Here is a 27,732-nt window from a genome sequence, read left to right as displayed (position 1 = left end):
TGTATTGACTGTTGCAGTACCTCTGCTGTAGGGGGCAGCACTGTAGACTCCAGTTTGCTGATGGTGTTCTGAAGCAGGTTCATAGCATCCTCACAATGGCTGGTCAGCAGCTCCAGCCTCTGAAACATACCAGAAAGAAATATAGGAACAAGAAACCATTAGAGAAAATAAATCCAGATTAATCCAGTGGTATCTTAATGTTTCAAGTTAAATGTCAAATGTATAAATAAGGTACTTGGCAGAGGAACTATTTATTGTGATCATTATTAATAATACATTTTTAACCACTGAATACTTGTATTAATTTATAGCTGCATGGCTTCTTGTGGAGTTTTTCTGCATTAATCCATATTAAGGCTGGAAATACAATTTACTAAATAAAAAAAATAAAAAAGTCAATACAAGACTTTCAAGTCATTCCTAACACACCAGAAAGTTGTTCCTGACTTAAGCAGAACTTGTGCCTCTAATTTAGAAGGTGCATGACAAATACAGAAAACAAGATGTGTTCTTAAACTGGCTAAAAATGCCAAACATGTTTACATCCTGTGACTGAGCAGATTCAGGGAGCAAGACATGTAGGATATTCCAGCCAAGAATGATGAAGATGATGATTTTCTCACCATTCTGAAACAGATCCAGCTGCTGTGGGAATAAGGGAAAGTGCCTTCAAACTCAGTGGGGAGTTGAGCGATGTCAACATGCTTATAGAGAGACTTAAGCGATGTCAACAACTCCACCTGACAGATGCCAAAAGAACACAACAGTCGTCAGGTTTAGTTTCTGAATTAAGGGAGAAAATATGGGTTGCAGTGCTATCATAAACACTTCAGATGCCACAATGGCTGTTCTTATAGCTGAGATAGATGTCTAGGCTCCACTATCTGTCCAGCTGTTGTGACATTCTCTACCTGTACAGAAGTGGTTTTCTCCACACGTAGAGCCAGATCTCTGTCGGCCAGCAGCAGTACTGTATGAATGCATCCCGGCATGGCTTCCTGTAGAGATTAAATAGACTATAAAGCATAAATAGCACCATGAATTACACACATTTCACTGACTAAACCAGAGTTCCCGGTCTTATCAACCAAAAAAAAATGCTTTTGCAGTCATTTATGATTAATGAATTAGACTTTTTAAACATAATTTTATATAGTGCTATTGATACAGATGTTAATACAGCTTGTATTTGTACTATTTGACTATTCCTTAAATTCACAACACAGAAAAATATAGGGTGGAGACTAGATATTCATCAGCTGTTGACCGATCTGAATGCAAGCTTGCAGTCGTTTGTTGTAAACAAAATGTTTGGAAAACTTTAGCATACGTCACCAGAGCAAAGTCTATCGTTTCACCGGAAGATCAAGTTAGGACATTTTGAGGAAGAATTGTGACGTTTAAAAAAATGCAAACATTGGAACATTTATAAATATATTGTAAGATCAATATGATAAATTGCATTTAGAAAATAGATTGGGTGAATTACTTGCCAACTTTAAACTATGCATATGCATAAATTACATCATTTAACAGAAGTTTTTAAAGGTTACATAACCTAGCAACAATTTTCTGTCATGTGCCCGAAGAACCACAATAAAAGACTTCTGTCATTGTGAATGAAATGAGTTGTATGCCCCATAACAAAAGAGCAGAAAAACAACACTGTAAAAACAGAGCAGAGAAGTCGTTTGTGCCATTTAAGAGCTGTTTTTGTCGGTTTTCTTGCATTTCATCATGCATACTGATCATGTAGGCATTATCATGCCATCTTAGCCACATCTGAACAGAAGGAAGGAAAGCTTTGCTGGAATGAAACAATAGCATATTTACTAAGGAATGTTCCAGAAACATCAACAAACTCTTCAGGGCTGAGACATAATTACAGCTGATATTCACTGCCTACTTACTGATGCAGTGCACTTTTATTTTGTAACTTTTGAGGGTATTAAAATAATGAATACATGGTGAGGTTGGATCAGGTTTCCAGTTTTCAACTGTCATGTGGGGGCCAAAGAGAAGGAATGATAAATGTGGGGAATGTTCCTGGTTAACAAAAGCCTGGCAGAGAACCGAATATTTTGGGATTATACCTTTTTATTAGACTTATAAACTAGACTCAAACATGTGTCACAACTCCAACAACTACAAATAAATCAATACTTATATACACTGATCAACAGTGGTGCTAATATATATTAAAATAATCATCAATTGTATTGAGAAATTAAATTTTTGCTGTATTTTTGATCAAATAAATACAGCATATGTGAGCATAAGAAACATTTAAAAATCTTATCCACCCTGAACTTTTTCAAACCAGGTGAAATGGGATGACAAATGTATATACTTGATGAATCTCCCATCCAAAATGCATATCAAAAGTTTAATTTACTATACTATACTACATTTATATTACTATATTGTTGCCAAATCTGTTTATAAAGCAAAAGAAAGTCAATTCCTTTGTTGGCCATGATTCAAACTTGTCCTTTTCAGCTGACAGCTCTGTATTCAAATAGATATCTATAATAAGACGATAGTATTAGTGGAGGAAGAAGAACCCGTGTCTGCTCCCGGAGGACCGATCACTGAGCTGCTGCATTCATTCAGACAGATCTCAAGAATGAAGGGTGCTCCAACACGTAACGTTCACATAGTTTAGCAGCATATCATCAAAATCTCAAAAACATTCAGTAAAGCCACCTTTTCCACAAGACAACACTTGTATGCTGTCCATCATGAGTTATAGATACAGATAAAAGATCAAAGAAAAAAATAAATGAAGGAAAGGTCACATGGGGGATTTCTGCAGCTGGGCTTCAGTTCAAATGAGTAGAGACAATGAAAACCTCTTAAAGAGGCCCAGTGCTATTTAAAACAACATTGTCATTAAAAAGATTCTCAATTTTACTTTTACATTGCTCATGCTTATCGCTCTCTATCTTACTCAGGAAGTAAATGGTGAAGTCACCATTGGCACGTCCTCGATCTTTTAGAGTGCTGGCAGGAGAAGAAAGCAGCATTAATCTGCATTCAGGTGCAAGGCACAAACTTTACAGTCACTTCCATTAAATGTGCTCAGGAATCAAGTTCCTGCAGTATCACTGAGGGATTATTTAGGGGTTTCTTCACATCCCTCATGTAAATGACTGCTGTGGTGATTCATTCAGTTCACTTGATGTTCACAGTCTAAGGCCACTCAGATGAGACAAGTCATCCACTGTTTATTAACACTCAAACTAAATGTATATAATGCAATCTGACAGGATATGATGTTTGTGTTCTCTACCGCCACCCTGTCCAGACTACAGTTGTAAAGATTAACCTTTATTTAAGCAGAGACTGTATCCAAGTTAACCAACTACTGACGAGCAAGAATCCAGGCTCTTCATGTCTTAAACTGATGTATTCTGTAAAATAACCAATCCCAGATGAGGAAAGGAAAACCAAACCCACCTCCCTCTCTCTCGTGCGAGTATGTCCTATTGTGTAATTGTTTCTAAATGCAACTATTTATTTCCACAGCTGGTAAATCACAGTTAAATATTTATGATGTGCTGGTTTTATTTGCCTTTTTTAGCCAAAAATGACTGATTCTGTCCATGGAAACGTTTCTCAAATCTTTGCTTTAGTTTAGCAGGCTGTCTTCTGAATTCCTGAGGAGCAGATGTCTGGTTGAAGTTAAATATCAGCATTCAAGGCAAGTTTGCATTCCATTTTGTTTTGAGGCAAGTATGCGAAAAGAAACGCCTTGAGGTTATGAACGGATGCTAGACTTTATATGTGTGCATTATCACAAATCATACCGTCAGGGTGTTTTTACCTGGAGGATGTTGAAGGATTTAAAGAGGGCGGGGACAGGAGAACACCTGCGGGCATCCACCAGGACAGTCAGGCCCAAAGCACTGACTTCCTTCCTGTGTGACAAATGAGGGTCACATGTTTTATGAAGAATGCCTAAATATATCACACATACAATTGTGCTACTCTAAATACAAAAACTGCACAGGTTGATAAAAGCAGAAAGTATGTTGTCTATTACATTGCAAAGAAAACAGCTACACTACTGATGTGAGACTAAAAGTCTGGGGTCAGTAAGTTTTTTGGGAAATACATTTATACTTTCATTCATTAAGGATCCATTAGGTTGATCAAAAATGCGAGTAAAAAAATATTCTATTTATGCAAGCAAAAGATTTCTATAAAAACATGCTGTTCTTCTGATTCATCAAAGAATCCAAAAAAATGTATCATGAGCTCCACAAAAACATTAAGCAGCACAACCGTTTTCAAAATTGATAAGAAATGTTTCTTGAGCACCAAATTAGCATATTAAAATAAAGTATCATGTGATAAAGAAGACTAGAGCGATGGCTGCTGATGATGATTCAGCTACGCCATCACAAGAACAAAATACATTTTACTATTAGACAATTAGAAAAGTAATTCTGCTGTAATATTTCACAATGTTATTGTTAATTACTGTACTACACCCTTTTGAATGGTAATGTGTGCCTTGATTTGTAATAGAAATGTAGTTTACCTGAGTGTACTGAAGAAGTAGACCATGATCCGCACCAGCTCTCCACTATTACAGTTCGGATTCAACCAGACAGTGTTTCTCATTGTGACTGTCACTAGGGCATGGCCCGATTTATCTCTCGTTCCTTAAAATGTATTTTAAAAGATGAGCCTTTGGATCAAATTGATGGAAGGACCAAATTAATAGCATTAAAAGAAGATCCTCACCCGGCAGGCAGAGCACTCCAGAGCTCAGGACATCAGGATTGATGTCATGAGCCTCACTCTGGACAGGCTGGGTCTTCTGGGAGATTCGGGGCAGTGGTGAAGGAGCTGCTGAGGGGTTTTCATTTTGGGTTTTAGCAGACAGGTGGGAAACAATGCGGTCTACTTCCTGACTGGATGCTGGAATATATATATATATATATATATATATATATATATATATATATATATATATATATATATATATATATATATACATATATATACATATATATATATATATATATATATATATATATATATATATATATATATATAAAAGATACAAATTACAAACAACACACTTGAAATGTAAAGACAGAAACCCTTTGCAAGTCAGTTTCAAATGTTGACTATAGTCAATCTACTATCTGTTTTATCATAGTAGACAATAATACAACACTCAAGCCTACAGATATATTGATTTGATCAATGTGAGTTAGTTTTTACTACAATGTTCGATTGCTAAGGAACAAAAATGGATTAAACTGAGACTTACTCGCTGAAGATATACAACACAGCTTATAGATGGCAGACTTATAACTATATTTGGCTGTAAACTTAAAAGAAAAAGAAGCTAAATCTCTGGGACATGAAAAACAAAGCGATTCAGACTTTGAAAACACTGAAATCTTTTCACATGACGAATCTCTTTACAAAGCTAGTAGACCCACATTCTCTAAACCCTCTATTAACAAACAGCAACGCAGAGACGGTTGAACGGAGCGTGAGCATTTGCCCAATCTGTACCATCATGCAACTCTGCCTTTAAATCACACAGACAATCAAACCTACTAGCTAATTTTAAGCATTCCAGGTTTCATCCTGTGCATCGACCCATAGGGCGGCTTGGATCTCTGGCCCATATACCTGACAGCATGATGGGGCTCAGAGATAAATAGAGATCAGCTTTTGACAGTCATAAAACTGAAGTTTTGCTTCGCTACACTGCCACGCACTGCTGCTGCTGTGTAGAAAATAGATACTGAGATCAAAAACAGATGAGATGAGTGCTGGGAATTCCAGGAGTCGTAAAACAGCTCGCACAAGGACAAGGAAAACAAGTATAAATTGCTCTGAAGCATAATCTGGCTGAGATTGCTAAATTTCAGAAGGGATTTGAGCTTCTGAAAAAGGAAATCTAAACATAATGGAATGTACTTCTTCAGTTAGGTAAAAGCTCAAATAAATTTAAGAAATAAAAAACGAATCCACTTTGTACCCCCACTTTCTCTTTGTCTCTTTGTCTACCTAACATCCTCCTCGCCAGAGAATGCTCACATTGAGGAAGTCGAGCAAATGAGCCCCCTGAGGAGCTAAGTGCTGCCCCAGACAGGGCAGAGCAGAGAGGGTATTGGCTTCACACTCTCTCACCACAGTCTGGAGCTCAAGTCTGGCCATGGGCCATGTCCTCAGCCTTTATTCTTCATGATTTTCTTTTCTTTCTGATGTGGCTATGGATACTGAATAGTCAGACCATTAGGGACAACTCTAAATTATGCTATTTATACTGAATATATTTCCATACGCGAGTCACATTCATTATTTCTACTGTAATAGAATGACTGCAATTACACGCTGCCCAATGAATGTGTGGACATGTGTCTGTTGTAAAGATCACACATCAGTTAATGCATGGTCTGGACAAGAAGTCACAAATCAAACATTGCTCACTTTAGGAAGTTTTACGGATGCTTATCTAGTTCTTCAGTCAGTTTGTAAATGTATGCGTGTGCGTGTTCCATCTGCCCAGCTCATCAGCACTCTTTTTCACAGACTGGATTCTCATTAAAGGCTGTAGTGCTTTTCAAGAGGTTTTATAGATCTTGGAGAAGCATTGTCCAAAGATAATTTTCCTTTCAGAACTAAAAATACACAAGCTAAATTCCCAGCAAACTGCTGACACGGAATATTCGAAGTTAACTGTTCAATTCCTAGTGAATCCTATTCACTTGAAACAGTGGATTAAAAGAAACAACACCTGAAATCCTCTGAAAAATGTATCCCTGGTGAAAAGAATAAAATGAAGGAAAAAAATAGAAGATAAGCTTACTTATTTGTGTGTATAGACACACCGCTGTACTAAAACGGAAAAAAATGTTTAAGGTTTGTGAACCACCCACTAAGAAAGAAGGAAACAGATCCATCATGGTCAAACTACCACAACAAACACACCATTATTTCTTCTTTCTGTTCTTGTCTTCAAAGCAGTATTACCCCCACCCGTTCTCCATTATTTAAACACTCCATCTATAACCCTCAAACACACGCACTTAAACATCCCCCTCCGCTTACCCCCTGCAGTCTCAGAGATCCCACAGCAGGGATTGTGTTCAGGCCCACCCACCTCACCTCGTCTCATATATCTTTCTTCACACCTGTAGCACACCTGAGCCAGGTGAGCACATCCTGGCAACCAAATCCTCTGCATGAAGAGGAAGAGGAAGTGGGGCACTGACAGCACCCTGTGCAGAAACTCACAATGTGGAGGGCTAATTAAAAAAGCTATGGTGTCCTGGACATAAAAAATAATGGTGTGGCCATGTATTCAAAATTCACTCCCACAACTTGTTAATTCGTTGCACTACTTAAATAATACACTTTAATATATTGTGAGAACTAATTAGTACAACATAGCCTTGCTTTACTTGATCCAAATCAGGAACAAAATAAGTTGTGGGAACAATCTTGCTACACAAAAACACTCTGCTCAACAAATGTCTAAAGATAGCTTAATCTAAACGAAATCAGGATTGAGTTACTAAAGTACGCAAAGCAGGAATCCTGCACATGACCCAGGCTTCTCTTCAGCTGTTTCCTTTAGCGGTTCAGATGTGAAACGCCGTCTATCTTGGATGGTGTTCAGTGGAATTAATGTGTGTCTAAATTTGAAAACAAACTGTCTAGAGGCCGGAATATGACCTGCTACGAAGCCAGCCCTTGTAAAGCGCCCAGTCGAAGTAAAACTAGAGCCTCCCACGCTTTTCTTTCAGCCTAAAGAGAAAAGGAGCTCTATCAGGCCATTGCACGGGCCATTTGCGAGCCATTTGTAACTTGTCAGAGGGCTGAATGTCGAAACGCCAAAGCTAGTCTGCTAATCTAAAGTAAATATACTAGGTGGACAAGGGAATGGATGAATGATGAAAAAAATGACTCCTAGTGAACAACTGCTGCAAATCACAGAGACGCTTAGGGAATTCGAACACAATTCATGCGTGAAACACCATTAAATGGGGAAAAAAAGGAGATTATAATGATCAACATTAAAATATACTGATAAAATGTGAGGAAGAAGAAAAAGCTGTAAAAGCAGGTTATGACTGGAGTGGATAAATAAAAAGAGAAGGAAGAGAAGCAGGTCTTTCTTCATCAGGACAGGAAGGCTTTAGATGCATCTGAAGCAGATGCAAGCTTAGATGCATCAGTTAAGATGAAGGAACAGGGATGGAGGTACAAGGGGAAATGGAGGGAAAAGGAGAAAAAAGCATGTGGATAAAGTAAAGGTTAGCGGGATGGACATTGTTAAAGATGACTCTACCTTGCTCTTCCTGCTGATGGAAATGGTTGTCCATGTCTGTTTGTTGCTGATGCCCTGCTGGACAGCCATTTGCAGAGGAAGTAGCCTCATTCTCTTGCCTCTCCTCATTTTCCCCCTTTCTCTCCTCCTTTGTATTTTGCCCTTCTCCTTTGGAGGTAGGTTTGTCCTGAGTGAGCATGTGTCCATTTGTGTCAGGCACATCTGCGTCTGGATCAAGGACTTGATTGCATGCTGACTGGACAATATTTTCAGAATAGCTGGTCACTATGGCCTCTTGCTCACTCACAGTAATGTCCACGGTCTCCTCTTCCTCCACCCCTTTCTCTTCAACACCGGTTTGCTTCTTCTCATCTGTTCCTACAGAGGAGCTGCCCTCCTCTTGAACTTGAACATTGGAATCAGACTTGGGTGTGGCATCTACCAGACCTGTTTGAGCAGTCTCAACTTCCTCTGCCTTACAAACTGCTACTACATCATTCTCTGTCTTGCTTTCTGTCACTCCAATGCTTTTCTTTTCTACCGTTCCTTCTTCCTTACAAGATACATTTCCTGCAAGTTCTCTTTCTGCATGGGCTTCTTTTGTCTGGAGTTTCACCTCAGTCTCGTTGCGTCTGTCCTCGTGGGACTCTGTCCTCACCTGACCCTGTGAAATGAGCGTAACCGGATCCTCCTCAGGCCCCATGGTGACAGAGGCCAAGGCTACCTGTTCGCTTTGAGGAGCAGCCGAAACAGGCCCACCTTCTTCCTGTGCACTCAAACTATAATCACCTTCAGATTCATTCTTGTCATGGCTACCGTTACTAAATGCTTGATGGTCTTCTTTTGTGGCAGAAAGATCCTGCCCTTGCTCAGGAGGGTTTTGGATGTGTTTGTTTATCTGACATGCACTGTGCTCTGTTTGCTCAGTCTGTTTTTGTAAAGACACACTAACAGTTAGAGACTCAGAAACCAACACTTTGCAGGTCTGTAAATCACAACAGCTTTCCAGGGCATGATCACCTCGGACCTGCTCAGATTCAGAAATGACTTCTGCTTCTGCAGCAGGATCAAACACAACAAGTTCAATTTTAGCCGGATAAGCTTGATCTGAGTTTACCCTCTCTAAAGTACCAGATAACATTTCATTCTCTGGTTGTGATATACTAGTTACCTCGCTGTATTGTTGCTCCATGTGAACTGTTTTGCTGTCTGTTTGTGATGTACTTAGTGGCATGCTGTACAGATCTAAAGCAATGAGTGGTTTGCTTTCTGGTAAAGATATACTAACTAGTTCACATTCTAGTTGTGATGTGTGGAATAGCTGGTTATCTGGATGTGATGTGCTGACTAGACTGTTGTCTAGTTGTGATGTGCTGACTAGTTTGTTATCGCTACTTTGTTTTGATGTCTCGATTGGCTCATTGTTTAGTTCTAATGTGTTAACTATTTTGCTGTCTAGTTGAGATATGCTTTCTAGTTTATGATCTGATTGTGACGTCTTGACTATCTCACTGACTAGTTGCGATGAGCTGACTGGTTTTCTGTCTGGTTGTGATGTGTTGACTAGTTCGCTGTCAAGCTGAGATATGTTTAGTGGTTTAAGTTCTGGCTGTGATGTGCTCACTAGATGGTTGTCTAGATGAGATGTGTTTTCAGGATTAACGTCTGGCTGTGATGTCCTGACTGGCTCATTGACTAGTTGTGACGTGTTGACTGGTTTATTGTCTGGTTGTAATGTGTTGACTAGATTGCTGTCTAGTTGTGACGTGTTGACTGGTTTACTGTCTGGTTGTAATGTGCTGACTAGACTGCTGTCTAGTTGTGATGTGTTGACTGGTTCACAGTCTGTTTGTGATATGTTATGTGTTGACATATCCAGAAGTGGGGCAGTATCACTGTCAGAGTTCTGAGACACAAACTCTCGCTCAGACTCATGCTCAGACACACTGTCACAGGAGGCTGTACCTGCAGCACAGGTGTGCTCCGACCCATCCACCTGTTGTAGTTGAGGCTCTGCCTCTGCAGGAGCAGTGGGGGTTAAAATCACAGGTTGGTAGGTATCACTCAGGTTTTCCTCAATCAGCATGGCACACACCACGCTCTGTGAGCATGCGCCATTCTTCAAAAGACTCTGTTCTGGTTTGGCTTTAGGCTGAGTGGAAGCCGCAGTCTGTGGTTTATGTAGATTTCTGTAGTTCATGCTAATGGCTTGAGTGAGAGAGCCCTTCTGTGGGGAAAAGCGTGGTAAGGAGATATCAGCTAGCTCCACATACTCTCCCTCTGAATCCTCTGCTGTGCTGCTAGAGCTCCGTCCACTGCTCTCTTTACCGATCTCACTGAGAGCAGGGAGGAGCTTAACCCCCTTGCTCTGACAGTCCATCTCCCCTGATTGGTCCGTCGAAGTGTCAATAAAAATCCTACATTGAATGTTCTCAGGGTTGTCTTGTTGATCTACATCCGAGTCCCTTTCCTCTCTGTTGGCAACTTCCTTGGCCACCCCTCTACTTTCAGCTTCTTCCGAAACTTTAGGGGGTCTGCTGATAAACTCTGGGTGAACAATATCCTCCCACGGTACCCTAAAAATATCATTATCTGCTGATAAAAGACAGTGTTCCAGGGCGGCTTTTCTGACCACACTCCTCTCCCGGTTGAGGGAGTCCAGCCAATCCATGGTGAATAGAGAGGTGTATGCTAGCTCTGGCACATCCAGCTCCTCCACATGCTGCCTGCTAGCTGCCAGACACTTCACTGTGATGCGTGGGGGGCTTTTGGGTGATGGTGTCACCTGTAAGTAGAAGTCGCTTGGCCGTAACACACGCCAGTCCAAAGATGAGAGCTGAATTATGATCTTTTCATGGACACACAGCGGCCAGCCCTCATGACGAAACAGGAAACCACAGTATGGGAACTGCAGAGAACAGAGAGAGGGAATAATCAGTAAGGTCATCAATAATTGTTAATTTAACTGTTGATAATTACATGGAAAGACTTGCTGGACACATTTCAGTTGTCTTAAAAAATACATTCCAAACTTGAATATACTGCTATTTAAAAAAATCTAGCAAAGCAGAGTAGAAGAGTCAGGGTTCTGTCAATGGGTCATCCAGCTAAACTATTTATATTCAGCAAATATATTTTTTCGGGCCATTAAAATATGGAGATAAGACATGGTGGCTATTTATGCTTTCTACAGTCTGTTTCCCATTCTAAGGGAACAAAGTGATATAAGATAACAGGCTTGTATTCAATGGGAAACTACTGCTAACAACCAATTGCCACAGATGACTTTGGCTTTCTCAATGGGGAAAAATATGTATTGCAAAAAGTAGAATATATCCAATAAATTAAATTAATGCAACATTCTGCCACATTTACCACAGCATATACCATGCCATTTTATTAACGCAGCACAGGGAATACTAGGGGTAAGATCACAGTGACTTAAAGTGGACAAGGACTATGAGAGATTCTTTCTTGCTGAACCCCAATGCTTCTAGATGATCCAATGAGACAGTTTGCACAATAAGCCCCTTTATTAAACTCAATTTCAGAGAGCGAGTTAGCGAGCCCTGTAGTCACTCTGTACCCGGTTTCATTCATTTGACTGAATTCTGCTTGCAAAGTTTACTACAACGGAAGTGTACTGGGACACTAAACAATCAGAAATAGCCATGGAGTCCTGAAACGACTGCATAATTCAGTGGGTTTCTTCCTATATGCCCTGACAGTCATGTCACAGACTGTAACACTGACCCTCTCTGTGTAACTTGATGCAAACGTGCTTTGAGATATCTCGGATGTCTATAAGTTGACTAGGGTAGGCTGAAAATGACCCGTTTCCTTTGAAAGGCAGAGCAGGGCAAGGGAGGAAGGAGGGTTGGGTGTCCTTGTGCCGAATGTAAAGGGGGTGAAAGGGCTTTTTATTCACAGACCTTTCATTTTAAGCTTCTGGTTCCCATTATTATATCCTCATTCACCTTGAAGCTGCAGCCCCCAGCATGGAGGAAGAGACCTGGAGATACTCCACTGACCCCAGGTGCAGCAAGCAGCCGCTGTTCCCACAGGGTTCACGAGAGCATAAATGCACATGGACACACACACACACACAAAGTACAAAAACTGAGACCATAAAGGGGGTATAAATAAAACGGTAGGGGTCCTATTAAATGGTCTTTTTTCAGGTGCACAGTGGAACCATTCCAGCTGTCCCCTGGCACTGGCTTTCAGCTCATGAAACATCACAGATACTAAAAGTGAGTGTGCAGAGTAGGGATGATTGGAACTTTTTTTTCCAAACAAATACAGAAGAAAAAGAATCCCCGCCTTTGTTATCTCCAGATCCCCATCTATCCATCATTTCCTGTCCTCTCCTTGTCACTTAGAATCAAGTATGCTGTGCGTATAGCAACTTGTGGCATCACAAAGAAAATTGTAACTGAGGGACCAGCAGCTGAAGTCGAGTGTAAAGAACATGTGTGTGTAGACAGCTGTGTAGAGCATGTGAGTGTGTGTATCTGTACTGATCTGGCTGGGAAAAATCCCAGCGCTCTGCAGTGTTGATAGGACTTCTGAGGGCTTCTTCTCAAATAACCATAACAAGAAGCACTAACACAAACATTCAGGCCAACAGGCTTGCCGTGCCTTTTGTTTTAAGATGCACATGTGTGTGTTCTGGGTACACCCTCATGATGACTAATGATGAGTGGGGGCTCAGCTAACAAAACATGACAGACAGAATAGGACATGACAAAACACAACCAGAGGCCGAAAGAGAAATCGTGAACACAATAAGGTCGTAAATGTTACACTAAGATAAATGACAGAATGAGTTAAGCAATGAGTAAGAGAACTGAAAAGAATGAAAGGGAAATGTGTCACACATGTATAATACAAGTGAATAATACAAGAGAATGCATGTCTATGAATTTTATCAGGCTAGATATGGGGTTTGCATTAGTTTAGAATTAAAATATAACCATAACATATATTAGAAATAATAATGAATCAATTAACAAATAAATAGATAAAATGAGAACTTTGATACTCACACATGCATCCTGTTGAATGCTCTGTAGGATGTGTTTAGCGGGCACCAGGAAGTCAATGATGTAGCGTAGTCCGTCTCCACGGTATTTCGTCTCAACCACGTCTAACACCTGGCATAGCACGGTGGCCGCAGTGGCTTCAAATGGAGGGTAGAGAGCAGAGAGCGTGCTCTGAATGCAGTTGTCCAGAGATTCAGAGTCCTGTAGAGAACCATACAAATAATCAGAGGAAGCACAAAAACTCTCTTCATGACTAGATCTCAACAGTATTGACATAAATACAACACATTTTTTTGTTTCTAATACGAACAATGAGAATTCAAGATGGTATTAAGTCCAACACAGGCACACAGATAGACACACTCTCAGGAAGTGAATAACCCCAAGCCTGGCCTTGTCAGTCAAAACCTAGACCAAGCTTTTTTTCTACCGTGTCCACACGTGTCCTGAAAGCAGCTGATCAGTGTCCCTGGTGGTCTCCATCATGAGCCTTCCGTTCCGATCTGAGAAGTTTAGAGAAGAACAGCGACTGGCAGTGAAACATGACTCTTGAAGCCACTGCAGGGAGCAACCAATACACGCTTAAAAATAACAGCTGCTCCAGCCTCTAGTCTAACTTTACCGTGTCTACAGTCAGTGACTGGTCAATGTCCATTAAAATGTATTAATTGAGCTTATCGATTGACAGCTGATTAATCAATAGCAGCATAAATGCAATCAATAATCATGCAAGGAGATAGAAAAAAAAAAACATCTGTACAGTCCATACAACTTTTGTACTGCATGTCATATCACATCTGCAACAAACATGCATCACAGCCTTTCTTGAAAAAATGAAGCAGGCTCAACGTAACCTATGTTGCAGGGTTTCTCTGTAAATAAAGATTACGTTCACTGCAAATACTATAATTGTATCTCATCAGTCTCCCACTATCATCTCAACCAACAATCATGTCAGTACTCGCCAGGTTAGCATCCACGTAAATTCACCTGAAATCTCAGTGTTGCCATATGTTATGCATTGGTTTCTCATTGGGTATTATTAGAATATTTCACAATCCCCAATGTTACATTTTAATTAAGAAAAGGAAATTAAGAGACAATGAATTAAGTGACAGTAAAAACATTTATAACTCTCAGCATGTGGGCCCATCTTACATACCTCTCCTGTTCTCTGTATCATACATAACTGTGTTATTGAATTATTTCCTTAATTACTCATTTCCAGCAGATTATCAATAAACTCATTGATCTTACTTACTGAATTCCACCCAGACCACACAACTGCCCTGAAAGAAACTCTACGCAACTAACATCCTCATGATGCAGTACTTACAGTACCACTTAGGGCCTCACAAAACTACTGGGGTCATTAAAGCTCAAAAGTACAGTCTAGCATATCCATGACTGAGGCATGTCAGGCAGGAGTGATGGATGAAACATTCAGACACCACTTTAGAGCCCCCTCTCTGTGTGATTACCTGTATGTGCACACATGTGTAGATAGTAATCTGGGGTATGACCATACCAAACAAGTTAAGGGAACCATAGCAAAACCAGAGTTAAAATGAAGATGTTTATGTTGAGAGTAAGAAAGATAAAGAACGTGGGAATGAACAAACTCAAATCAACATGACACAGCTGTGAGCTAAGCAGACACACAGGTGCACTGAGGGTAAATATTGTAATTCCACCAGCATTAAACAGAAGATGAGAGATTAAAGATGTCATGTGACTACACTTTCTGATTAAAGTCAAAAGCTGGTTAGCATAAGCACCACATCTTACAATCTAAGTGCTGCTTCTGTTAGGGATTGTCTAAAGTTTGGATAATTATTATAAAAATGATAAAAGTCTATGGAAGTTGTTCTCAAACAACCAGAGAGGCCTGTCAAACTTGTCACAAAAATAGTTTAAATGATAATATCTTAAATGAAAATTACATTTAAAGAAGATTAATAATAAAGATGTACATCAATGTTTGTTTTATTACAACAGGAGTTCCAGAGGAACATAACAGCTCAGATAACAGGACCTTCAATTTTGTCCTGGACAATACCTGGAAGCCAAAATAGTTGAGAATCCCTGCTCTGTGGTATGTCCCCATATAGCCAAGTAAATGTCTTCATTTACAACGACCTTGCTGTGCCATACTGTTATCAGTGCTGTAACTCAGTCAGCCTGGGAACTGAGATCCCCTCACACACATTTCAACCATCTGAAATAACACCAAGAGGATGAAAGTGTGCTCATTCTCTGGCTCTCATCTTGAAGTTGAAGCTCAAATCTGCACGAGAGTTTTATGCTGGTTTCATACACTGATCCATATCTGGAGCTATAAGAATGCACATTGGTCTGTCTAGTCAGGTTTCTCCAGCTCTGAAAACATTCTTAAATACTCAGGCATTGATGCATTAGATTCATTAGAAAATCAGACTCCATTTGATCAACTCATTTTACATTACACAAATCTGAATTCCAGAATCTGTGTTGTTTGAAGTGAAAGTTCATCTGATGTTTACCAGGTCTAAACATCATCAACATGCCTGAATGTTCTTCATCAACATCAGTCATTTCCAATATATGAGCCACTTCTTGTACAGAATACATTCTCACAGCCTTTTTCAAGAGTAAATTAATTCCAGGTCGTGGGATCTTCATTGCTTTTTGATGTTGGTTCAGATTCAGCTAAAATCTTATATATAGATTCTTCATTGACATCAACATTTCAGTTTTTTTAAATTTCACAAACTGTTCCTTAGATTATTAAAATGTTCTTCACACTTATATAAGAAAAAATATTATTTTAATGGGAAGAAACCAGGAGATCTATAAAACCAAAGAGTTCTATAATGGAGACTTATAATGCCCATTGTTATTTGAGAATTTGAGATGAGTGGAAGTCTTTTTTTTTTTTTTTTTGGCAGCAGGACGGCCTTCAAAAGCAAGAGACACAGGGCTTTTCCTCTCAAACAGTTCTGACAGAGGTGCCAAGAAGTCATCAATTAAAAAGCAGAGCATGAACCTTGGGGAAAAGCTCGAGGCCCACAAAATCCTGCACCCTCTCTGCTGAATAATGTATAACATCATTAGGATCCCCATTTAAACCCGAACAGTAACACACACCACCCATCATCGTGAGCAATCGCAATATAATTTTTCCAAGAGCCGTCACTCTCATTAAACTTACGCGAACATGAACAGTGGCAAGACCTGACAGAAATATGTTGATTGGAGGAGGCGGTGTTCATGTACTCGTCATGACTAATGCTCTTTTATGAGTCTGACAGTGCCTGTAGTGTGTTGTTGACCAAGGAAAGAATAGGATTCAATGCAGACTTCCTGTCTCTAACAGTGTAAAAGCAAACATTTCCAAGAGAAAGTCAAATATTCCACATTCCTTCTCCATTTTACCTTTTAAAGGTAAGAAACAGCAGCTTAGGCTTTTCCTCTGTGAGCTGAATGGGAGACCTTAAGAAGGGCCTATTCTGAGAGAGGAGAGGGATTTACTGTTAGTCTGCAGCAGACGGCTTAATTTTCTCCAGATCTGAATGGCCACACAAGCCGTTCATTCCTCTCCCTTTTTTAATCACTCATCTTGGTCTTTTCTCTCAGGCATTAGTGAAACAAGTTGGTGAGATTTGGGTCTACAATGGTATCATTCTGCAGAGGTCCGTAGTCATGCCTACAGGATAAACACTGTGCCTCATAAGCTTGTGTGAGTGCGCTGTACCACACTTTGTCAGGCAGATATTCTGTGGTTTTGGTTTGGCTTGTTCTTCATTACACTGAGCCCTCATATGCAAGCCCTGGCAGAATCTGACAAAAGGACTTTTAGCATGTTGTTCAGTGATTCAGGGACAAAAATGTCTTAAATCAGTTAAATAGTTTGTGGTCAGTACGACTTTTTTTAAATCAGTATTTTTATTCAGCAATGATGCATTACATTTATGAACTTTCTATTAAAAGGTGGTGATATGATATGATGCTTTTTTAAAGATCATTATTTTGTGTATTTGGTGTAATAAAATATGTTGACATGCTTTATTGTTCAAAAAATACACTATTTTTCAAATACTGTACATTATTGTAGGTCCTCTATGCCCTGCCTCTCTCAAGCACATCTTTTCTACAAAGTCCCTCCTTCCAACAAGCGCAGTCTGCCCTGATTGGCCAGTGTATTGACCCAGTGTATTGTTATCCACTAACCTAGTTTATAATAGTATTTTTGTCATAGATTATGATTATATATTTTTTCATTTGTTATTTTTCATCAAAATGAAGTTGTTGATAGGTAGTAGATTGTGATTAACACAAAAGAGTGATGATCAGGTCAACACAGAGAAGTACAGAAATTCTACATTGATTAAAAAAAAAAAACTGCGCTGGTATCGGATTGGATGGGTATCAGCAGATACTCAGTATTTCAGTATCGGATCGGATCTGAATAAATGGTATCGTGCAACCCTAATTATAATTTGAAAGTTTTTAGACAGGATTTTTCATGATAAATTTGTATAAATCATACAAAATAAATTAAATGAAAAACAAAGAATCTAGGGGAAAAAATAAAGTGAATTTCATGGGGCCTTAAATTAAAAGTTGGCTTGAAAGAATTTATGAAAAAAATAATAATAATACTAGTACACTCTAAAAATGCTGAGTTAAATACAACCCAGTGCTGAGTATATATGGACAAACCCAGCGATTGTGTTGTTTTCAACCAGCAGTTGGGCTAAATGTTTAACCCAACCTTCTGGGCAGTAACCCAACTGATGGGTCAAAACAACCCAGTCGCTGGTTCGTCCAAATTGTGCTGGTTTTCATTCCTTTTGGGCGGGTTTTGAGTAAGCTTTGGACTGGAAATTTTTCTGGGACCTGGCAACCCTGTATAGACCTAAAGGTAGGGTGACCATATGCGCCGTTCATACAGGACACGTCCCAGCCAGGATTTTAATAATGCCTAAAACATCTAGAGCAGTTTGACCAATAACATGCAGATATTGTACATAATCGACCAACATGGGGCTACATGTGAGAAGGTGAGATCTACAGGGAACGATCAAAGTGATGCAAATATGCGCACGTGTTTGTTTGTTCGATTGACCTGGAGCGTCGCTGCAAAAAAAAAAAAAAAAAAAAAAAATATATAGCTCTCATGAATGTTACACAACGATCAACCTGCACAGTGCAAATAACCAAAACCTGGATATTTTAAGCAATATTAAAATCCTGGCTGGGATGTGTCGCGTATGAACGGCACATATGATCACCCTACCAAAAGGGGACTTTAGCATCAGCTAATAAAGGGTAGCTGAAAGTAATGTTTGATAAATTAACAAGCGAACATGCATGTAAAAACTTTGAAATAAGTAAGCTTCATTTTTTTTTAAATGTCTGAAACCTTAAGGCAAACTAACAGACACAGATAAAATGATCGTAGCTCTGCCTAATTCAGCATGTCAACATGTTAATCAGACTACAACTGGCTTTGTGTGCTTTCTCTGAAACACCTGTGACATGTATTTAATCTCATTATTGAATTATACTTTGTGTAATGTCCAATTGATCAGACAAAGTTCCTTTGTATTGTTCTTGCTTTCTGAAAACAATATTAAATCTTGGCATACACGCTGAATTGAACCATTTCCCAGAATGCGACAAAACCATCTAATGGTGGCTGTCTGTGTCTTGGGATGTTGTCAGGAGGAGTGTTATTTATGGCATAGGTTCTTTTCACTAATGATAATCATGACATGAGAGTGCACGGCATACAGCTTTGTTAAATCAAGCCTGTCCCCTTTTAAGATGGCAGCCTGGCCTTTGGCTGCACAATATTAGATTACTTAAAGCATCTCTATGGGTAACACTCTTACTGGTGAATAATCAAATCAATTGCATCTGTCCCGAGGGAACAGTGAATCCCTCTGTAGACTGTTTGAGCCTTACAGAACAACATTTTTAGGAAATGAAAGCACAAAAATGTTTGAAAAGCAGTGATGTGGAACACAATCTAGGTTTACATGTGCAGTTGTAATCGAGCTACAATGGGTTTTTGGATAGTTGAGCAGCAGCCTTCATCTGTCTATTCAAGTATAGGAAAAAATGAGTAACTGAATAGTTGAAGGATTGCAATTAAACTTTTTAAAAGTGCATTTAAACCTACATACTGTCCTTGTGTACAATAGTGAAGTGCTGTATAGCACAGTGGTAGGATAGATGATAGGAGATTTCAGATTTGATCTTAAAAACTGAGAAACATGAAAAGATCGAATAATGTAGCTAGAGAGATAATATAATCCATTAAAATTGTCGGCCAATTTGAATGAGTTGAATAAAAACGACCTTGCTCTTTCAAGTGCATTTGTGTCAAACTGCAGCTGAGCTCAAACAGATGTGCAAGGTAATAAGAGACATGGTCAACTATATGTGCACACACTAAAACACACACACACACAGCGACGCTGAGAGACAACGTATGGCAGGCCAAAGCACTGGGGACCTGACCTTTCACCCCAGCACAAGTGACAGATTGAACCAGCTGTCCAGTAAAGCAACAAAGTGAAAGAGAAAAGAGGCACAGATAATGAAAGAGATGTGAGGTACCAAAAAGAAAGAACAAATATTTCCATTTCCAGTGTTTGTCCTGTCCCAGCTGATCAGGTGACCAGGCTATTGTGCATGAGGGTGGCACAGAGGTTTAGAGGGTGGAAACTTTGGCAGGGCACAATGTGATGGTGGTACGTTATTGGGGAATTATGAACACAAAAGAAAAGTATAAACCTCTCTTTTTCTCTACTCCCAACCCCCAATATAGACAACTTCCTACTCCGTTATCAGCAGGCTGATAAGAATAAGGTTCCGGACAAGGGAACATTTAGCATCTACTGACTTCCTGAAGAGGTGAAGCAGCTGTTGCACTATCACACCTCCCAGTCACCACATCAAATGACTGTCCAATGCTGCTGAACTCACTCACAGATCACTGATGAGGTCAGATCTACCTGGAACACCTTCCAGTGCTCAAATATAGCTCACTGCAAGAATAACACATTCAGGAAATATTTATCAACTGGCTAACTACAGAAATGGTACCTAGCTAGTCATTTTTTCACTAAAACGGATCCCAAGAGAGACTATTTCGCTTAAGAGAACAGGAAAGGACCTAATTATGGAACTATGTTCAACTCTAACTGTCAGCAACATTTCATTTATGATTGTGTAGACAGGGTTTGAGATTCTGGCACTCTGCTTGTTTATAAAAGATCTGCATTAAAGCAATAGATACTAACATGCTGCTGTATGACTGACTTTCTAACATTGAACACAGAAGTCTGTGCATTGAACATCTTTAAGTGTTCGTTTTTGAGTGAATTGTTGACTTTAAGTTTGAGTTATGAAACACCAGAGAAGTTACAAAAAATCTGAAAAAATGGTGCCGTGCTAAAGCTGAGTTCATCACATTCCTGGGGTGAGTGAGGCAGAAAATGAGCGCTGTCTGACACTCCACAAGGAATCAAACCTGATGCTCACACAAGTCATAACTGTTCAAACAGCCCTCAAAGAGATCAACAAACCTTACCCACGTGCATGTTTTTTTTTAACAATCATTTACTGTGGTAAGTTCCCAGAGACTAGAAATTTGCTGGTCCAAAAGAAAAATGAAATGCTGTGCCAGTAAGAACAGATCTAATGTTTATTATATAAGGTCGTAGGATGCTGGACGAGTGGCAGTCTACAGGCGGCCCACATGCTGACCCAGAGGCGTCAGGCCAGCGCTCGGATTCACACTGACACTGCGCTGGCGTCAAGCTGTGAACAGTGTGCCTGAAGCCAAGACTCATAAGAGGCTCCATCCATATACAGCTGTCTACTCAACACACTCAAATGTGCATCATTAGTACCATTTGGGGCCCACAGTCATTATTTATGGCTTTGTGGAGAATGACCAATTGAGGTATGTGTAGGTGTGTGTGTTTCCGTTTGTCTTACCTTGCTAACACATCCAGCAGTTAATAAAAAAAAGAGAACAGATCATCTGACGATCTTGCCCAATTTTGCAGTCAAATCACAAAACTTGATCCGGCAGGTTAGGATGGGAAGGTTAACTATATTCTACAACACTGAGAATTTAGAAGAAATCACTATGCTACTGCAAAGTACTTTGACATGATAACTTGTTTTAAAGACATTTACTATGGCAATACTACAGTGTATTTTGAAGAACCTTGGTATTCAAAATTGAAACTGCTTAAATCCAATGAATAGGCAATACAACAGAGGGAGTTTAGGATAAAGACATGGCAGTTGCTAAAATATACACGTTCGTATGAATGAAATGCATACAAATACCAGGCTTACAAGGCCAGCCCTGTAACAGCTTAGCTTCTTTTAAGGTGTCACCTTAAAATAAACCCCATCTAATTTGAATCAGTCTATCCATGAAATCCAAACCTGTAGATGGGACTCCATCTAAACCACTGGCACGTAATCAGTCAAATACACAACTCAAAATCCTGAGTCCTTGGGTCTTTGGGGTTAATCTCCAGAACGGTGTACAACTTCAGAGCGGCTGCATTGAGATCAAAGCCTATTCATGAGCTAAACACAAAAAACGTTGACTTTTGGCCCTCTGCCACTGATGGATTGAGTCCTCGTCTCTTCTATTGTGAAGAAAGACTCCATTGGCTGAGAGCTGGATATTGTGGCGACACTGTCTGGGGCTGAACTCAGCAGGATGTGACAGTGTAAGGTCATGTGAAAGGGGTTACATAAATTTGGGGGGTCCCAATGTTTGACTTTGGCACAAGCAATGAGCACCAACTGTGAAGATAAACACAATTTAGAAGATCACATGACAACATAGTCCAGCCATTCTAGGACATTCAGTTACACTTTACACATCCTATACATTTAGACTTCAAGCAAGCCTAAATGTGTGCTTGTAGCGGCAATTCTATTTGACAAATTTATGTGCAAGCTAACAGGTAAGTAAGTGTGAATAATATGAGCAAGTTTCAGTTTGAACTGACAAGATTTTTTGTGATTATGGACACAACTCTTCTGGCTTCTGCTAAAATAGGTCTCGAGGTGAAAAGGTTGGTAGAAATTCACCTAAACATGAGTGTTTACATGTTGTCACTAAAATGTGTGCACGTGTTTATATTTATGGTCTTCCTTTTCATCCTTTCCTCTACAAATGAACCATTCACTTATTCCTCAAATGGTTCACAGAATGATTTTCTTTCCAGCCTAGTGTTTTGGGATTACCATGTTAAAGAAGAGAGACCCAAAGAGTGTGACAGCATTCTTGAAGCAGCAAGCTTCACACAAACAAGATCCTTAACAGTACACTGATTCATGCGGTCATATTCCGTTTGAGAGATCTGATAACTGCTTTGCCAACTCTTCTGAAACCCTGATTTATTTATATTAAAAATATGTATTATAAAGCAATAGTTCACTAAAAATGTAATTAAAAACTCACAACCTTTACAACTTCTGTTGAAAAAACAACAACAACAACTGTTTTGCCCATATTATATTATTTAACAAAAAAAAAAATTCTTCTTACAGTCAAAGTCTACCCCATTGACTATTTTGTTAACTGTATTAACTGTAACACAGTTGGAACTTCAGTCAGGTTTTACACATTATGGTCTGACTACTTATAGTGAGACTATATCTATGCAGCTAACATTGATGACAATTTACTAAAGGATGAAGAGTGTGAATGATGAATGAATGATTAGCATCAATGCCTCAAAAGAAACAAGACAAAAGCCCCTTTCACACTGCACATTGGTCCCGGAAAATTGCCGGATGTGTGTAGCAAACACGTCCCGGGATTGATTCCGGGATCGATCCCGGGTTGGGGACCTAGTAACATTGCTGGGTTCAGTCCCAGAAGGAGCTCTGTGTGAACAAAAGCCAGAACCAATGCTAACTGTAATGGGTTTGTCATAGTGATGACACACGTTATTGTGCAACTCTTTTACCGGGTGTTTTGAAGACAGATCAATGTTCACGGTGAAAAAATATGTTAGCTCCTCACTATTCGTGCTGAATCTGAGCAACACCTTAAGTGAAAGTTAAAGTGCCTAGCGTTTTTGACTTGTACATTACACGTCATCCTGATGTCACTTGTCTTTACGAGACCTTTCATGGGTTATGTGTGAACGCATGCACAGATTCCGGGAAATCACTGACAGTGTGAATATACCAAAATCTAACGATCAGGGAACAATTGCCGGGACCCGCAGGACCAAACAGTTAAAATCTCCTCATGTGTTGAGTTGTGTCTGTATGTAACAGTTGTCTCAAAGGTGACTAGTGCACCATGATTTACAGACATGTAGGACAAAATTAACCCTAAAGGTCTTTAGTCACCAGCCCTGAACTCTGCCTGAATCCCATTATATCACAATTACATTTAAAAATGCTTCCCATTTACTCCGACATATGTTAACATTCACACTAAAAACTATTTCAAACCAAGCAGACTATCCTAAACGTACTGGATGATCTATCTTTGTACACATCACTACATCAGAGCGCTCCAGCTGCATAACAAACATGTGCTCTTGCAGGGTCAAATTTTAGGACCTGTAAAGCACATATGAAGGCTAATTGGTTAGTCCAAGCAGACCATAATCCCCATGTGTCCTGTTCCACCAAACAGCATTTGCATTATTGAAGACTATCCAATTAGCAGGGTTTGGAATGGACCTGACTATAACCAAATGTCACAATCTGAGTGCTGAACTAACATGACATTTTGTTTTTTTAGTAGTGGGAATGATGGGAACAGTGGTTTTCTGTGCATATCTAGAATAACAGACAGAAAGCAACAGAAGGGAACAAGAGCGAGAAAGAGAGTGCTGTGATCATGTTTTGTACTGTGTATTAAACAGGTCTGATCAGAAGCATCGCGAGTATTCCTCTGCCTCAGCAATATGAAGAGCAGCCATGAGATCAGCCTTCCTGTTCTCTCTATCTCTCTCACACACACACACACACACACACACACACACACACACACACACACACACAAATCCTAGATAGGGGTCTGTAACTTTTTTAAATTATTTTTATTTAATTTGGCAAGAACGCATTACATTGATCAAAATTTACAGTAAATATATTTATAATGTTACAAAAGATTTCTAATAGCCTAAATGTTGTTGTTCTGAAGTATTTAATCCCAAAGCATTATCTTTTCCTAACAATTAAGTAAAATAACTACTGATGAATGATGATCACAATAAATGTTTCTTGAGCAACAAATCAGCGCATCAGAATGATTTCTATGATTTTCCATGTGACACTGAAGACTGGAGTAATGACAACTGAATGACTGTTGTTTTGAATTATAGTAATAACTCACAATATTACATATTTTACTGTATTTTTGATCATATAAATGCAACTGTGGTAAGCCTAAATGTTTTCTATATATATATATATATATTATTAATACCAACCCCAAACATTTGAATAGTAGTGGAATGTGTCTGTATGTGTGTGTGTGTGTGCATGTTTTTGTGACATATCAGGACAAAACTTTGTATAATGACATGGGTATGACACAGGTATTTTTTTGAGAAAGTAAAGATGCACAAAGTTTCCTGTGAGGGTTAGGTGTAGGGTTGGTGTAGGGCCATAGAATATACACTTTGTATATAAAAACTATTAGGCCTATGGGATGTCCCTACTTTTTACAAAAACAAACGTGTGTGTGTGTGTGTGTGTTTCAAAAGGGGTGTACTGTCATATTTATTTTACTTCTTCAGGTTGCCCTAAAGGTAATTATACTCCCAGAAACACATGTCAGACAAATCTGCCCACTAGCAAAATGTAGCCTCAAATTTACAAACAGATGCCTACACATTAAATATCATAGACAAGGTGTTTGTTATTACTGTTGAGACTCCCTAGTTATAAAAACCCTGCAGCTGCCTTTCTCATGAAGCCTCATGAAGAATAGAGTGGTGAAATTCTTCAGTCAAGAGTCATGATCTTATGGCGCTTTTCCATTGCATGGTACGGCACGGTACGGTTCACTTTTGGGGGTTTCCACTGGATACAGTACCTGGAGCTTTTTTGTAGTACCACCTCGGTTGAGGTTCCAAGTGAACCGTACCATTACCAAAACGTGACGTGTAAACTCCGCTGATCACTGATTGGCTGAAGAGTATTGTCACTACCTGAACTTGCACACGAGACACACACAATCAGCACAGCCAGCGAAGGATCGAACCCAACTGTTTTGAAAGAGCGTACCTTTTTAAAACAACCAAAAATGGCTGTTTTGCTCTAGTTGATAACAGAGGAGCGGATCCAGCAAGAGCTTGATGGGGCAACATGGAATGAAAAAGTTTGCCCCAGTTGCGGCAGTAGAGGCGGCACAACAATAACAACATGTGAATAGACCAAGTCATATCACGCAGCAGAAAAGTGCCATTAGAAACATGCAGTGTAACTCTGAAGGGTTAAAGTTTAACACATCAGAACAGGCTCAAGAACAGCTCTCTACCTGACAACAGATGTAGACAAACCTCAGACCTCTCTGAAGCATCTGAGTAAACCTTCTCTTCAAACAACACTTCTAGATAACCCAGTGACCCTTGGACAAATCTCTACACAGCGAGGTGGGTCGAATTAAAGATAACCTCACCGCCAAGTCGCACAGAGACAAAAAAAGGACACAATAAATGGGCCTAATTTAAGCCTCTGACATCTTGACAAGCAGTGGTGGGCTTGAATGAATGAGGTGGAGGCTATTTTGCTTTTAAACCCATTTGTTTCCAGTTACCTCTACAGCTACAGATCACTGAGCCAGAGCTGCAGTGTTTCCTGAAAAGCTGAACCATATGCAGCTTGGCCGGTTTGGGGGATTGGATGTTTAGATTGACTTTGTAAATAGTACTCGGCTCACTCAATTACAAGGACAGGGCGATTGCTCACAGGACAGGCCCAGCAGCGCTCTTGGAGACCATACACTCCAGGTCAGAGGAAGTTCCTCGTAAAGCATAAGAACAACGAATGTTTGTGGTTCAAATTAGCAGATGTAGCACAGCACAACCTGCTCGGAGCGTAATTGTGGTTTGGAGTGAAGACTGAGCATATGACTGTACTAATGACAAAGTACTTCTACTCCAAACACTTAATTTTGCCCCTCTTTCCGCCCCCATTCTTTCCTCACATGTCCTCACATGTCAATGTTTTCAAACTCGATGAAAATACAACTCAAATAAAGCATATTGCCTTCTTTCTTCACCTTCAGGGCAGCAGTGACCTTTAAAAGAGAACGAAAGTCCAATACACACACACATACACACTTTCCTTTCTCTCTGCAAGGCTGACCTCTTCATAGACTTGCTGAGATGTAAAGGAGACGAGTGTAATGCAGAGAACAGCTGGCATGACAGGCCTGAGTACACAAACACACACACACACACACACACACAAATTTGGAAGACCCTGATAATCATGAAGAGAGGTCACACACAGACCCAGTCAAACCAGCAGAAAAACAGCATCCCGCAGTCAGCTCTCAGCGGAGTGTGTTCATGCTGAATCCACAGTTTCATTGCCGTCGGCTGCTTTACCTGCGTCAAGGACAGTACAGACCACCAACACACACTCTGAGTACTTATTCCTTATAAAACACACACTGACTAAAGGTACTATTCAAGTCTAACACGGATAACCAGCACAATGCATCACCACAAAGACGTTCCCCTAAAGTGTATTCTCACACTGTTGTCACAGTCAATCAGCAGCAGTACAGTAAAAGTCAGTAAAAACAGCAACAGTACCCCCTGTCTCCCACCCCTCCCCCGTCTCAACCCCCACAAGGTAAAGCCATTAGCACCTCTAGACTCCAGAGTTGTCTGTACTCACCATGCTGTAGGCTGACTGTCCTTCCCTTCATTAAATTCATTTTCCAGCGAGTCCGGCGGCGGCCCGTGCCACAGTTGAGTTTGTGTGTGAGTGCATGTGTGCTGAGTGGGCAAGTTTGTGTGTCTGTTGCTCCCTAACCCTTCTAAACTGCAGGTCTCCAACACACTGACACACTCCCCACACACTGCAGCAGCTCACGAGGTAGAGACCGCCCACTCACTCCCCTCCCCTCCCCTCACACTGCCTGCCAGTCTGTCTCAGAAACTTCTGACCACACCCACAGCTCAAAGATCCTCCCAATCATACTCTGGAGCAAAGCAGACATAAGGGAAAAATAGTGTACTACACATTTTTAATTTGCAGCGTATTACAATTGAAAAAGTATTTTTAAGGCATAGTTTACTCTCTCTTTCTCTCTCTCTCTCTCTACATTATATATATATATATATATATATATATATATATATATATATATAT

The 27,732-nt window shown here is 39.9% G+C and overlaps 1 protein-coding gene across 5 annotated transcripts in view; it reads right to left on the bottom strand.

Moving 5' to 3' along the window:
* Nucleotides 1-27,444, bottom strand: part of plekhg4 (pleckstrin homology domain containing, family G (with RhoGef domain) member 4) — a 58,076-nt gene extending 30,632 nt beyond the window's left edge. Inside the window, exons 1-9 of one of the 5 annotated variants that reach the window (XM_026267547.1) lie at nt 27,256-27,444; nt 13,354-13,551; nt 8,327-11,213; nt 4,753-4,929; nt 4,547-4,670; nt 3,827-3,920; nt 912-998; nt 624-740; nt 21-119 (exon numbers count right to left, since the gene is read on the bottom strand). In XM_026267547.1, the coding sequence (XP_026123332.1) occupies nt 21-119; nt 624-740; nt 912-998; nt 3,827-3,920; nt 4,547-4,670; nt 4,753-4,929; nt 8,327-11,213; nt 13,354-13,551; nt 27,256-27,258 (3,786 nt within the window). In that variant the 5' untranslated portion in view covers nt 27,259-27,444. The remainder of the gene's footprint in view (nt 1-20; nt 120-623; nt 741-911; nt 999-3,826; nt 3,921-4,546; nt 4,671-4,752; nt 4,930-8,326; nt 11,214-13,353; nt 13,552-27,255) is intronic. The other 4 variants (XM_026267546.1, XM_026267548.1, XM_026267549.1 and 1 more) reach the window with 4 other exon arrangements.
* Nucleotides 27,445-27,732: the final 288 nt, after the last annotated feature.

Source organism: Carassius auratus, chromosome 7 (assembly GCF_003368295.1).
Source record: "Carassius auratus strain Wakin chromosome 7, ASM336829v1, whole genome shotgun sequence".
In the NCBI taxonomy this organism is placed as follows: Eukaryota; Metazoa; Chordata; class Actinopteri; order Cypriniformes; family Cyprinidae; genus Carassius; species Carassius auratus.
The sequence above is the reverse complement of the archived record's forward strand: the minus strand, read 5'-3'. Positions and strand labels throughout refer to the sequence as shown.